This window comes from Odontesthes bonariensis, chromosome 16, assembly GCF_027942865.1.
Source record: "Odontesthes bonariensis isolate fOdoBon6 chromosome 16, fOdoBon6.hap1, whole genome shotgun sequence".
Lineage (NCBI taxonomy): Eukaryota > Metazoa > Chordata > Actinopteri > Atheriniformes > Atherinopsidae > Odontesthes > Odontesthes bonariensis.
The window spans coordinates 19345496-19361419 of NC_134521.1; the positions used below are offsets into that span (position 1 = coordinate 19345496).

General features: G+C 39.2%; 1 protein-coding gene across 1 annotated transcript in view; it reads left to right on the top strand.

The window, feature by feature from the left end:
- The window catches only part of opcml (opioid binding protein/cell adhesion molecule-like), a 187988-nt gene extending 182749 nt beyond the window's left edge, over window positions 1–5239 (top strand). Inside the window, exons 4-7 of the mRNA XM_075486517.1 lie at window positions 228–365; window positions 721–841; window positions 1766–1917; window positions 2121–5239. Of these exons, the coding sequence (XP_075342632.1) occupies window positions 228–365; window positions 721–841; window positions 1766–1917; window positions 2121–2221 (512 nt within the window). The 3' untranslated portion in view covers window positions 2222–5239. The remainder of the gene's footprint in view (window positions 1–227; window positions 366–720; window positions 842–1765; window positions 1918–2120) is intronic.
- The last annotated feature ends 10685 nt before the right edge of the window (window positions 5240–15924 follow it).

Here is a 15924-nt window from a genome sequence, read left to right on the forward strand (position 1 = left end):
AGGGGACTATTTACCATATCAAAAAGCACCCAATAACTACATCCCCAGACTTCCTCCGGTGCCAGCATCTTACTGAGGTTCCTTGAGGTTGTTGTCACAGTTAAACATTTAAATAGTTATAGTTTCAGGTTATAGCTATGGAAAAATATTCCCCACACCAGTTCAAACAATTAATAACTACATTTTATCACATGTATTTTAATTTCTGTTTCCTTTCATCTCCACAGGCAGCCATAGATTTGTGACGGAGGGGGAACATCTGGAGCTGACAGCCATCACCAAAGAGCAGTCGGGATCTTATGAATGCATTGCCTCTAATGACATCTCAAGCCCTGATATCAGGACAGTTCAAGTCACAGTTAACTGTAAGTGCCAAAATGTCACATTCATGGCCAAACTATAAAGGAAACATAAAGATCAGTACATAAAAGAGTAGGGCTCCGTTGCAGCTACTTTGACTGCAGTTCTGACTGTTCCTTCTGTTGAAAGAGCCCTTTAAAATGACATGGATAGAATCAGCATGTTCGGCTAGAAACACAGCATGAATCGTTCATTCTACATTTTGTACCGAAATATCAAATTCTATCAAAGTCTATGTTCAGGTCGCTGCTTCTTTTACATTATGCCAATTTACAAGAAATAAAAGAACAAAATATTCCAGAACAGGAATGAATGTGGCTTTATTCACAATTGTAAAATGTATTTCATTTTGTTGTATAGACCCTCCATTCATTTCAAAGACAAGGAATACGGGTACTCCGGTCGGACAAAAAGGAGTCCTGCAGTGCGAAGCCTCAGCTGTCCCAAGGGCAGATTTCGAGTGGTACAAAGAAGACCGCAGGCAAGTTTCTTCTATGAGCTTTGTGCATCTGTAATACCAACTTCAAACAAGCCAGAGCCTGTGGAATTCACAAAGACGCCTTTTTTGCTGTAAGCTTTGGAACTTAATTCATTTGAAAAGAAAAAGACTCGATAAGTGATGACTTTTACATCTATCCGTCTTTAAAACAAGATTTTGCCTTTGACGTGATGAGACAATCAGTCATGCTCTGCATTTTTCTTTTTGTCAATGGGAAAATTTAATTCAATTATAAATGAAAAAATACCAGTGAGGTCATTTGCAAAAAAGTCATGGTTCCCAAAGGCAGCATTTAGAATTTTTTTTTTACACTGTAATTGGTTTATATCAGCGGGGTGTGGTTCATGCAGGTTTACTCGTGAGTAGTGCAGCTTTTTCAAGCTGATAGCTGGAGACTAGAAAGATGTTTATGAGCAGCCTTAGAGCTGGTAAGCTGATATAAACACAAGCTATTTTGCACAAGCTTTCGGTTAAATGGTCCCTGACGGTAACAGAATGAGTTCCTGTCACTGCCCAAAAGATAAGAGGGGCCCCTCAGACCAAAAGGAGGAGGATGACGATAAAAGTAAATGAAGAGAATCCATACACAGAGAATATGGCTACGTAAAAAGTAGCAAAGGAATAGGAAATGCAACGAGTGAAACTTAGTGATGGTTGTTGAGCAATGAAGGATGAAATGCAAAAGATATATGCTGAGTTCTTTCATTGAGACAGACAAGTATTCAGAATGTTGGTTGTGGTATGAAATTGTTTTGCTTTTCACCATCCATAGGTGTAAATTGACTTTCTAATTTTCATTCAGGTATCATGTTTTTACACTGGCTAGAGATTTAATTAAAAAAAAAAAAAAAAAAAGTCCTCACTTAAGCCATGTCCTCTGAAAAGCTGTTTGTCTCTCCTTTACAGGCTCCTCAATGGAATAAATGGTGTTAAGATCGAGAATCAAGGCAAACAGTCGCTGCTCATCTTTTTCAATGTCTCAGAAGAAGACTATGGGAACTACACTTGTGTTGCCATGAACACAATGGGAATCACTAATGCCAGTATAATCCTTTACGGTAAGAATACAAATGTATTTGAAGTTTCAATTTGAATAAGTAAATTGATTAAAGTCATGATTTGAAAGTCACTCATTATTTGATTTATACTATTCAACAGTTTCCATGGCACTTGTAGCACCATCATACTGTGCATGAGGAAATAAGCCATAGTCACATTTGAAATCCGGATAATCATAGTTAATAGTTCATTTCCTCTGCAGGTCCTGGTGCAATGCATGATGTCAACGGGGCTGCCATGCTGCCCCGTTGCTCCTTATGCCTCCTGCTGACTGTAACCATATTCTACCTGCTCAAGTTCTGATGCAAAATGTGACCCTCTTCACGCTTCTCTCAGCATCGAACAGCAAGAACAGACTAATAGTCCTATAAGAAGAATGGGAAACCAAGATTGCCACTGGTTCACCCTTTGTTTTCTTTCTATTTTACTTCTGGCTTTGCATCAGAGTCTGTTCTCTGTTGGCTCGCCAAGAGTGAGAGGCGTCAATCAGAAGAAGGGAAGAAGTCTTAATGATGCACTAATTTGATGATGGTAGAACTACAGAGTTTGTGTGTCCCCAAACCTTTTTGTATGTGAAAAGGGAAAAAGAAAAAAATATGTGTAATGTTGATAGTTCACTGTTTATTGCCCAATATTGAAGTGTACATTCAGATTATTACTATTATCGTGTCACATCCTGTTCAGTATCTGTACAATACCATTAAGCTTTTTTAAGTAAATGACAAAAAAAGGAAATAATGCAATGTGATTGTTGAATTTTACTGTATTTTTACAGTTGTATGCAAAACAGAATTACTGGTCCTTCATGATGAACAGTTAAGAATAATAAAGAGTACACCATAATTTCTCAGGCAAAGTCCTACAGCATAGTGCATCCAAATTTTTATCTCGATCACAGTGTGTGTATAAAAAAAAAAAGTGAATGTGGTCAGACAATTCCTGCACTGTTTCTAAAAAGCATTCACTCATCAAATGGCATTTTGAATCACCTCATTACAGTCTCATAGCAGCTTCAAGGTATATTCATATTGACAATCTGACATCAGATTTTCAGACTCACTCATATAAAGCAAACTTGAAGACAAAAGGGATATGGTCAGATGCCTGTTTAAAGCAACACTAGAGAAGTTTGTTTGGCTTCAAACTATCTGCTTCTGACTTATAAAATACAGTGACTTTTGTTATGTCCATTCCCTCAAACTGTTCGAGACCACCCTTGGGTTGAAACACCACAGTTCACTTTGGTTTCCCACACTGTCCCACCTTTTTGCTTTATGATCGACTGACATTTCCGTGGGTGTCTCTGTGGCCTTTCCAACATGATAACAAATGTACTGGGCTTACAAGGACACAGCAGTGGTGTTACACCCCACAACTGTAGGTGGAGCCAAAGAGCAAAAAGATTAGCCAAATTCTCTCCCGTTAGTATAACAGTACTCAGAGTTGGTGCTGATTGTATCGATAAAGTGTAAAGTTAGTGAGTGGTTTAGTTAGCAACTTGGCACTAAACTGACTTCTCATGAAGCGCTCCAGTTTGTATTTTTCATTTCTAAAATCTGGATTTTTTTTTAATTGGAAGGTTTTGGTTTGAAAGTAACAGCTAGTATAATTTGATTCCATGGCAAGGTATTGCTTTTCTCCACTACTGTAAAAACAAAAGCACATTGTTTGCATAGAGTTTTTTTTTTGGTGAGCAGTAGAGCCTCATGCGACCAAGACTTTGTGTTTAGATTGGCACAGCTAAAACAGTTGTTGCTTCTCACAACTATGTTGCTACATATTTTTATCCATTGATATGCAAATGGTCAAATGGACGATATATCTTATAAAACCTGAACATCGTTTCAAAATCCAGACATTCACAGACTTTCCAGAAGTAGGAGCGCACATGTGAATAGAGGGATCGAACAGATCATGCTTGTGTTTTTGCAAGGTTTAGCTTATTTTCTAATAGCACACTACAGAAGTCTTATTTGATATCAATGCAGTCATTACCCTCCACCAACCAACATATATGTTATTTTTGTCAACTAGTTTTATTATTATTTGCATGGATGTTACCCTGAATTTATTACTGTAGGGTCCAGTTATCATTTTGGGATAATGCAAATGAAAAGTATGAACTGTAATTCCATGCTACAAAAAAAATAGACGTTACTTATTCGTATCTCAGGCATAAATTTGCAAACTTATTTAGATCATGTACATATTCGATAGGTACATTTTGTTGCAATCAAGGTTTATGTACACAAACACGTTCATCAACCTTCTCATTTTAATATATATTTATTCCACAAGTATTGTAATGTGGCGTTTCAGAGAAGCTGGGTGAATGTCCTTCATTAAGACTTTCTTCAGTTTAACTCTTAATTTTTCTTTTCTCTCAAGAGACACACAGCAAAAGCATGAAGAGCTTAACTTGAATGAATCTTCCCTGAAGCTGCTATGAAGCTTTTTTCAGGTGTTGTGAATGTTTTCTGTTAACCTGATGTGCCCGAGGTAAAAGATGGACGCTGTTCTCAAGACTACAGGAGAAACAGTTTTACCCCATTTGGCAGGTGGATGAATTTTCAAGGGACATGTTTTCAGTCAGCCTCACACAGAATTTCCCAGTGACAAGACTATACATAGAGCACAAGTGATTGCTAACGTGATGTCCCTCTGTTGTTTAGTTCACTCTTGTGCAACTTATGAGTAAGAAGTGTTGAAAAGAACAGGGATGATTAATGTTTGAGTGATTTTATTGTACTCACATGTTAAGTTATGTGCTTGTGATTGATGATAGTGGACCAGTAAGTCATGGACTATGAGATTTCACATTGTAAGCTTCTTTGACAAATAGCACAGACAGATGGGATACAGATGCCTGCAAAACTAAGTTTAAGGGTTACTGTCATGCTTTCCATCCCAGATAGTTCAACAGAGCAAATATTGATGTCAATAAAATTGAATCAGTTTGTTTTAAATCCCTATTAAAAGAGAACTGACACTGGAATTTAGGTGTATTTTTGCATGACAGTGATACATTTTATTTGATTTTTTACAAACTTTTTCAGTTTATTCCACATAATGCATACACCCAATTAATACCTATTTCTCTGGGAATTTTAAAGGTTATTCACAGTCCAGCTGTTATCAACGTTTGTTTTTCTCAGACATTATTTTACAATGTGTGATCCCACTGATAGCTGCGTTGTTCACCTGTTATCATGTATTCTGATCTACATGAGCTTGAGGGTTACTAGTCATTATTGTGATATATAGTCATCGTAAAATTTGACTGAGAGGTTGCAAAACTGTCCATAAACTGGTTAAATGTGAGTTCAAGTTGCCAATCATTTGTTCTACTGTACCATTCACCAGTCACCATTTTTACAGGTCGTAAAAAGAAAGAAAAACAGAAAAGGATAGTATGTTATGTACCATAAGATTAGGCATCTGTAGAGGAGATCCTACAGAAACTATCATGGAATCTGCAGATCCCCTATGGAGCATTATAGAAAACACTGATCATTCATAGCATTATCCACCTGACAGATATTGAGTAGCTACTCCTGATCAGAAGTCTGTGGTACTAGGAAGTTATAGATCCCAAAACCCCTCTTGTGCATTGTCACAAGATGTGCAAACATGCAATGTTACTCACTTTGTCTTTATAAATGGTTTTTATTTTTATGGTTGATAGATTTCTTTCCTATTGTTGAATTCAAAAACCATTGGCAAAATGCAAACAACATGCTGGAATAGCTGCTGAACACAATGCACTGGATAATTTAAATAGACATTTTTGTTGGAGAGTGATGTGTAAATTGTGAAGACAACCTTACTTAAAACCATCCTCCCAGGCACCCAACTGGCAATGCACCCGACCCAGATGTCTATCACTACAGGTGGTGGGGCACATATTGGCAGCCGATTGATGTTTATTGGGGCTGAGCTACCATGTCCAAAGGATGACAACAAGGACCAGGACTGTGATTTGCCTGTCAGACCCGGCTCCAGGAGGGTGCACTGATTTTGATTATAAAGATCAGGGGACCTTTTTATTGGGGTCTTCTCCAATGGGGTTGTATTTATAATTATTTGCTTGACCCCTCTTACAACTGTACTGTGCCATGAGAGACCCTACCAAAAACTTATTCCCCATAAAACATAGCCCACGTGGTTCATAAAATAACACATTGTGTTGTAAAAAGAGTGTTTTTTTTTTCTTTATCCATAACTATGATCCATTTCTTACCCTAACCAAGTGATGTTACAGCCAAAGGCTTACCAGAAAATTATTGTCATGGTGCCAAAGCCAAAATAAGGAAAGACTCAAAAGCAGATTCACCAGGGCAACACAAGTTTATTAATGAGGCTGGGAGGACGCTGAGAGGAAGTAACCTGGGCTGGAACTGTATGGAGATGATGAATGAGAGAGAATGAGTTCAGGTACATCCAATCCAGATAAATCCAAAAACAAAAGAGTGAGGTTATCTTACAGTCTGAGAGGGGAGTCCATCCATAGAAGGGGAAGTACTGAGATCGGCTGGCTGGGTAGGAGAATCTGGAATCGTAGGAGGGTGAGCAGGCAGGGAGAGCCAGGGGAGTATGCTGAAGGAATGGAGGCTGGTGTGGTGAAGGATCCAAGCTGGAACCGAGAGGAGAGTCCAGGAACTGGGTGCAGGAATCTTGCTGTGGGAAGCGGAGAAGGTGTTAGAGGAAATACAACATTTTAAGATTTCTAGCAAGGGTTTCAGGGCCTGATTACCACAGAATATGGTTTGACGATCTGGCGAAGACTGGTGCTCCTGCTGCTCCTTAAGGCATCTGGATGACTGCAGATGGAAAGCAGCTGTGGCAGCAGGCCGCAACCAGACTCCGCCCTGGTGTTCAGTGAAGCCTGCTCAGCCCAACCTACAACTCAGAACACAGCCAACCAGATCATGACAATTATAAAGTTCAATAGTTGTCTTTACATGTCTTTACATGCAAACATGGCAATCTGTAAAACGTTGCGATGTAAAAAGAATATATTATAGCTCAAACTATGACAAGATATTTACCAAACTGTATCAAAGTAACGTTATTGCCTAAACCTAACCAGGAAGTAAGAAAAGTGTTGTTGTGTCACTGACAGAACGTATGTTTGTCTTGATAACATCTCAGAAAGGCCCATGGTTGAAAGTGCAGAATTTGGCTTTTCCATCCAAAAGATTTTTATCCACTCCATAACTTTTCCCTCTCTTCTGACCTACCATACAGGAATGTCATGATTTACAAATTAAGCACTGGGTTTTCCTCCTACTTAACATAGCACACACCTTCAACAGTATTTGTCTGTCTCCCTTTGATTTGAAGTTGACGTAATGACTCTATGTGAAGTTAAAGGGGAACTCCGGGGCATTTGAAGCGCAATCACATTGCTAGAGGTTGTCAAATACTGACAGTAGGACACAGGCTGGTGCAAATCGGCGCTCCCTGTGCGGCGATTGCGCTGTTTGCGCAGCCTGTCATGCTAGCCAAATACGAGGTGGCCAAGGGGCAAATAATAACCCTTCCACGTAAAACAATAACTTGCACACTGCAGAAAAGTCACACCACTTTATAAACCATCCGACAATAAAGTCACAAGCCTTACCATCAAAACCATATGCATGGTTCTCATATTACTGGCATGGGGACGTTACAAAACAACTTTATAAACAGCATATCACTTACCTCTTGTCGGTATGCGCGCGCATGTGAAAGCCCAAAAGAGTCAATGGACGATACTCCCATATACAAAGCAATTATCTTCTCTAGAAAAACTGCGTTGAAGTATTTAAAACATTACAACAATACATGCCCAGTAATATTGTTGTAATGTTTTAAATACTTCAACGCAGTTTTTCCATTGACTCTTTTGGGCTTTCACATGCGCACGCATACCAACAACCGGTAAGTGACATGCTGTTTATAAAGTTGTTTTGTAACGTCCCCATGCCAGTAATGTGAGAACCATGCATATGGTTTCGATGGTAAGGCTTGTGACTTTATTGTCGGATGGTTTATAAAGTGGTGTGACGTTTCTGCAGTGTGCAAGTTGTTGTTTTACGTGGAAGGTTTATTATTTGCCCCTTGGCCACCTCGTATTTGGCTGGCATGACAGGCTGCGCAAACAGCGCAATCGCCCCACAGGGAGCGCCGATTTGCACCAGCCTGTGTCCTACTGTCAGTATTTGACAACCTCTAGCAATGGGATTGCGCTTCAAATGCCCCGGAGTTCCCCTTTAACATTAATATGCAGAGGAAGAGTGAATGCATGATTTAGGCAAGCAGCGGCAAGGCGAAGCAGGGCAACAACAACAAAAAAAAGATTTAGCAACAGAAAAATTAAAAAGCCATTTCCAGCAACTAAAATAACATGATTTTGTTGTCATTCAACAAGTCTGAAAATTTGAACAAGATATTCTAATTACACATGAATGAATGAATGAATGAATGAATGAATGAATGAAGGAATGAAGGAATGAATGAATGAATGAATGAATTAAAAAAAATGCAGATGCAGTGTATGTAAAAACTAAGTACACCCTCACTGCTTCGACAGGAAAGGGTATGTGGCAGCCAGGTGCTGCAAATCAAACTCGGTTTATTGTTCATCAGCAAGTGTGAGCGCTTTTATAAAAGCAAACTTTTGCAATTGTTGCTGCCCATTAATCTGGGAATGGGTATAAAACCAATTTAATTTGGATTCCTTCATTTTACAGTGAGAAACATATTTCACAAATGGGAAACACTAAAAGAAATTGCCAGTCTTCCGAGGGGTGCACCCCAGCAAGTTCATCCCAAGGTCAGATTGTACAAGTATACTAAAGTGCCATAGTGTCAAATGTGACGCCATCTGTCTGGCAGCAAAGGTTAGGCTGAAATTGGGTCATGCAACGGAAAATTTAGACCAGAGTGGTTAAAAGGGAAAATAATCAAAATGCTTCAATGGAGAAAAAAAAGAAACTTTTTTCAGACATCACTTGAAGCTGGGACTGATGCACCATCATTGCACATCACTGTCATGATGTGAAAGTACTGAGACAGAATGGGGAGTTGAAGATGATCCACTGCCGACAGGCAAGGGAGGCAGTTACAGAGGCAAAATAGTTAATGAGTGAAAATGGAATCAGATATTGGGGAGCACACTGCTCCAACCAGTGACACTGTTGTCACTGCTGATTCTGCAACACTGGCTTGCTGTGTGTCAGCACGCACTGATAAGATGCTGAGCCACCACTGCTTAGATGTGTGTGTTACCAAAGACACAAGGCTGTCTGTTTTGTGTCAATAAGCAAATCAAATCAAATTTATTCAAACTGCACATAAAACAACCACAGGTATACAAAAGTATAAGCAATTCAATTCAATTCACTTTTATTTATTTTGCCAAATCACAACAAACATCCTCTCAAGGCACTTTGGAAAAACAAAAGAGTTCAATTCATTATTATACAATCATAATCCGATAGAATCAAATTAATTAAAATCCAAATAAGTCCAATTCATACAGAGCCAATTAAAAAAAAAATTGTCTGGCTAAGTAGACTAACATACTGCATTGACACTTAGCAGAGATGTGAAACCACATTAAAGCAAAAAGAGAGAACATAAAATAAAACCTGATAAAAAAAATTAATTCCTAATTAATTAAAAATAATGGCAAACTTTTGAAAATATAGAGAGCAAAAATGTAATTAAAAGCTAAGGAGAACAAATAAGTCACTGTGTTTTGAAAACATCGATGGAGAAGGCACATTTAATTGACAGTGGAAGGCTGCTCCATAGCTTTGGAGCTGCCACTGCAGAGAAAAAAAACCCCACACATTCTAAATATTACAACAAATTGTCCAATTTCACATTTTCCATAAAGACATGGATGAGCGAGTTTGGTGTGGAAGAAGTTGACTGGGCTGCACAGAGTCCTGACCCTATAGAACACCTTTGCGATGAATTAAAGTGGACACTGCGAGCCAGGCCTTATTATCCAACATCAATGTCTAACCTCACAAATGAGCTTCTGGAAGAACGGTCAAAAATTCCCATAAACACACTCCTATACCTTGTGGAAAGCTTGCCCAGAAGAGTTGCAGCTGTTGTAGCTGCAAAGGGTGGGCCGACGTCATATTAAACCCTATGGATTAAGAATGGGATGTCACTCAAGTTCATATATGTAAAGGCATATGAGCCAATAATTTTGGCAATATAGTCTACATATAAAATAATTTTGATCACTGTGAAAAACCATCTTCTTGAATAGAAAAAGAATAAAGTGCACTTTAAAAAGATCAACTGCTGAGAATTATTTCAGTGCACTGCGGCAGTGCTAAATCTTGGCATGCACCCTATTCAGGAATATGAATAACTCAGTCTCTATGTTACAGTGAACGTCATTTCATGAGCTCTGTCTGAGTTCATGTATAAAAACAGCTACAGAATAAGCAGGAGAGAGCATTCGAGAGGCAATGGGGAATTTACGTGAAGCATTGTCACTCTATCCCTGATGTTTATCACAATGTATCTGATAAACATCTAATTTAATATAATTAATATTCAATGTAACCAATCATCCCATATAATTTCCTTTTGGGATAAACAAAGTATGTAATTTATGTCACAGAACTTACTGTCTATTACTGTTCAATTATGGCTTATTTGTACTGACTGTAAACCTACTCAACATCACTGTGTTACTCAACCTCAGTTACAGTAAGGAAACTAACAATTACAATACATGATACATCACTGGAACTTTTAAATTTATCAAAGCTTTTACTTAATTACATTGGACATCAAGTGCCCCAGGCTACATTTCAGACTGAACGCCATTTATTATGATGGCTTGATAACATAGACAGCAGAGAGCAGACTGTGTGAAAAGAAGATTGTGGTTGACTGCACATACAAGGTGCTGTGATCACTATCTCAAGACTTACTGGTTAGGCACATAACCAACTCAAGTTGTTGATGTATACACTTATGCTATAGACTGCAATACACACACAAACACATTCACTATGCTCTGACCTCGCATAGTGTGTGACAACAGCGATGGGATAATTTGAACCGATCCATTGTGTTGGTAATGCTTTCTGCAACATGAACATCGGTGTGGCTTTCTTTCAGCTCCTCACCACACAGCATGCAACTGTCAAGTATATCGAGGCTCCAGTTCCATCATAGATTCCTGAACTCCCCTCCCCAAAACAACACTGATGGGCCACATATCTTTGCATATAAATCCTGTTATCTTGTCAGTGTTGGCATCTTTACAATTCTCTGACAAGGGACCTGCTGTGGATGACTGTGCCCCACATTCACTCGCTCATGTGTAGGTGGGTTCACCCTCGTGCAGTATATGCAACACTCTGGTACACTCTTAGGTGGGTAGCTTTTACCATTATGCTGCTGTAAAATGTACAATTAATTTCTTATTTTCTGCTGAATCAGTGTTTTGAATATTGTCCATGTAACTTTTAACTGAATTAAATGTATCTCTCCATCTTTAAAAATCCATCGACAGAGCACTTTAAAGACAAGAAATACAGATTGTGTAGAAACCGAAAAACCTGAAACTTCTGAGCCAGAAATGTCAGATGAAGGTTGGCCTTCCATTTGGTCTTTAATGCGTGAACTCTACAATTACATGTTTCATCCAACTCAAATAACTTCAGTTTCTTTACAATCACTAAGAAAATTCAAAGTAAAATTTACTAATCCACTTGTTTTTCTGCCCCTCATCTTTGGTTGTTCATAGTTTAAGTATTTGGCAGCCTCTGCGTTTCATTTCTTTATTTATTTGCATATCCAACCATCAGTTTTTAATCTTTTATGTATTAGCAACCTAGCATGCAATGTGATTCGTAATCACAACATTATTACAGGGGAAAACTGCTTGAATGGTAGCCTATTCATTTATTTCATTCAGGTGCAATCCCGCGGGGGAAAAGCGCACTTGGCAGCATCTTGAGATAAAATACAAAAACATTGTTCAAACAGGTGAGACCTCGGCATGGAGGTACCTAATTTTGATCATGTTTTACACTGTAAAATAAATATTAAGTGGCTATTTCACTGTGCAGTTGTTTTATCCCCAACACAATGCTGTTTTCACACACATAAACTATGTCTTCTCATCTGTATCATGTTCTGTTAAATAATAAAGCCTATTTAAACTAACACAGATTTCTACTGAGCCAACAGAAAGAAGGCAGATGCCCGTGAAACGAGTGGTGACCCAGCACCGCCACCTCTAAAGGAGGCAGAAGAGCTGGCCCTGAGCCAAAATATTGGAAGGCTAAGGGAATCCGTGGAGGGAGCTCATCCTCTGAGTCCACCCGCCAAGACAGAAGTGCCTTTATAAAATGTAATAGGCCTATAGATATCTTTTTTGAGATGGAGGTTCATTCTGTGGAATGCATGTGCAACTGTAAAATTTAATGTTGTCCTTATGTATACCCAGTTGACAGTAAAAGAGGTTTATAAAATTCACCTGCTGAAAAAGTAAAAAATAAAAATTATGAAGAAATGCTCAACTTGGACCGTCAGATTAGGAAGACAGATCTGGAAATTGAAATACTGGAGCACAAGTTAAAGGTGGGTTCATGGTCACAGGTGAATTATTGAAACATTAATGGAGCTAGCTTTTGTATTGGTAGGAAATAAAGAATATCAAATTAAATTTGTATTAATTCTTTATTTGACTGCTGTGGTGGTGGTGATGATGGTGACCTAAACTCTAAAGTGATTATTGCATATGGTGTCTCTGATTGCTCTGCCGTCCTAGATGGCTGGCAGGTGGATGCGGTCATCATCAGCGTCTTCAATTTGTAGGGCAGGGTGTTGCTCTCCTCTAATAGTGGCGATATTATGAAGAACAACACATGCCACAATTATATCTCAGGGGTCACCCTGACGTGACGTAGGCCCTGGAAATGAGCTTTCAACAGGCCTATGGTCATCTCCACCCGGGCTCTTGTCCTGCAGTGAGCCCGGTTGAAGTTCTGTAGGGGGCCTGGTTCAGGGTCAGGGTAAGGGGTTAGCAGTCTATGTTGGCATGGGTAACCCCATGCAGTCACCCAGCAGAAGGCCATCAAACTCTCCTGTAATGTATAGTGGATACATTGGAGTGTATTAAAGGAGGGAGACAAGTGAATTATATTGTGCAAATCTTTAGGCTGTTTACCACGTTGCAGTCTGTTGCTCAGGTTAGACTCACGATAAATCCTTGAGTCATGAACAGACCCAGGCCACTTGGCTTCCACATTTGAAATGATGTATGCAGCATCACATATGATCTTGACAGTGCAGAGAATGACAGATGTTGGAACTATGATGCAGTCTTTAATATTTTGAAACAGTAGTCAATCTACATGTACCTGCACATTTATGCTGTGAATGGACTTCCTATTCACATGATCGGCTTCATTATGTGAGGGAGCCGTGAAGGGGATGTGTGTGTCATCTATGCAGCCAATCATACGGGAAATCCTAAATGAAATTAAAATTACTAATCCCAGTCTGAGGTTGCAGCACAATGTCCTTAACAGAATATAATTTAGAATTAATTTAATAGATCTCTACATCATTCACCTGCAATCCTGTGGAACTCTTTCTTGATGGCTCTGACGGTTTATGTCCTCTTGATGGTTTATGTCCAGGGAAAATGACAAACATGGGTAAAAGCCGTTTCAGGGCGAGGCACACTTTTCTGACCGCCCTGCATACAGTTGCCTTGCTCAAGTGTTCTGCATCTCCGACATTGTACAAAAATCTTCCATTTGCAAAGAAACACAGTGCAACACACAATATCTGCTTGGATGTGAGAGCATGACTACGGCTGGTAGTGTTGCAAATGTAAGGTTTTATATGTAAATGATGGACTGTGACGTGAAACGATACCGCACAAAAAGATAATTGTCTGGAAATGCTAAAACATCTATACGTGGTCTGATAACCATCTCCCGACGAATAATTAATTCTATGCGCAGTAATGCTGCACCTTCATCCACGGGATCGTTGTCAAAAGGACATGCTATGTTCGTGGAAAAAGTCGCCTCCTACTGTGCCTAATGGACTTCTAGAAGTAGAAGAACTCGCTCTGCTGACTGAATGAATGAGGAAATCAAATGGCGTGTGTGGCTGAAAGAGGGCGGAGACAGAAAGAAACTCGAGGTTCATTGAGTAAAACCTGGTCCCGACCAGGTTAGGTTCATGGAGTCTATTACCACGGTAACTGACCGAGAGCTTAAGTTACCTCTCTTTGTGAAACAGGCTAGAGTTACCCCTCTTTCTCTGGTTTGAGTTACCTCCCTTTGTGAAACAGAAAACTCAGTTTCCCTCGTTTCAGGGTTAATAAACTCAGAATTTTCGCTGAACCTGCTTTGTGAAATGGACCTCTGCTCAGAAAGAGAAGCACAAGTTAATGACAACAATAATGTTGAATGTACATGGTGAAAAAAAGAGAAGAGAGTGAGGAAAGGTGCATCATTGGAGGTCCCCCAGCAGTCTAGGCCTATAGTAGCATAACTATGGGCTGTTCCAGGGTCACCTGAGCCACTATAAGCTTTATATAAGATCGTCACAGTGACACCCCTAATTTTTTTGGTCAAGGGAAAATGTAGGCACATTCTGTGAATGTCACATTCACAGAACCCATAATTTGGGAGATCAATAAGGGATGGAGCCTAATCTTGTGGACGGCAAGCTTAAAGGGATAAAAGAAAAAAAAAGGATCTTTTGAATGGCAAGTTCATCTTCGAAACCCTACCAGACAGTTCTCTTGCTAAGACCAAAGTCATCTGCTACTGTCAATGTATGGGAGAGGCCCTCTCCCTCTCCCCCTCGTCAAAGGCTTGTGTTTCTTAGACAGTGTTTTCTTGTGTTTCATAGACAGTACTATTTGTTTTGGATTGTTGCAAGAATAAATATAAAATATATTTACATAAACCAAGCATATTTGCCTGCTCCTATGTTTAAGAGTATCAAAAAAATATCCCTTCAAGGTACATTTGGATATCCTAATCAACTGACAGACCTATATATTCACAGTTTGATGTGGTGAAGCATACTCAAGAGTCTACTGCATGAATACTGTGATATTTCACAGATTTCCGCTGTGTTTGCAGAAGCTAACACTCCTCACAGTGCAGAGGTGTTCTATTCCCCATGTTCCATTCCCTGCAACGATAACACCTCTTCTGCACACTTCCACTCAACATTGATTTGATGTCAAATCAGGCAGCGTAAATAAGACAGTATGTGCTGTGTATGAATTCCCACGTGCTGCTGGTATTGTATGACTATGTAGTCCTATGTGTTATATGTGTGTAACGAACAGTCTGACTTTGCAAAGCTGATGCATACATTTGATCCAGCTAAGATACCAGTGGATCTAACAGCAGTGAAAACTTTATCTTATGTACACTGTCAGCTATGACACAGATGACTTCTTTCAGTCATTAAGTAACATGGCATCGACAGTCAAGTTGACATTTCATTTTGGTTTCTTTTCTTTACGGTCCACACTCATCTCAAGATTGCAAATCGTTAGCATTCTTCCTTAGAACTGAAAGACTAGAAAAAGGGGACATGGTGACAGCAATATTTAAATAATGAAACTGAAGGCAGCTGCATCATCGCAGAATACATTCAGATGTTTTGAAATACTTCATGCATAATAACGCCCTATGTCCCCTGATATTACTAACACTTATCCATAGAAATCTCAACCTTACTCAATTAAAACCCCTCGTTCAGCTTTATTTGCATTTGTTTAGTGCTGTATACATGCGCTTTGCGTTGTTAAGTGTGTCACTGCAGTATACTTTGCCAAGGGGGTAGTTCTCTTTGATATTATGAGAATACGTGTGCATACAAAGGACATCTGTTTGAATTTCTTTTCACATTCACACTAGGAGGTATAACAATTTCTAAGACTTTGTCTTTTGTTGCTGAAAGCACATTTATTAGCCTTGGATGAAAGCAGTGAAGAC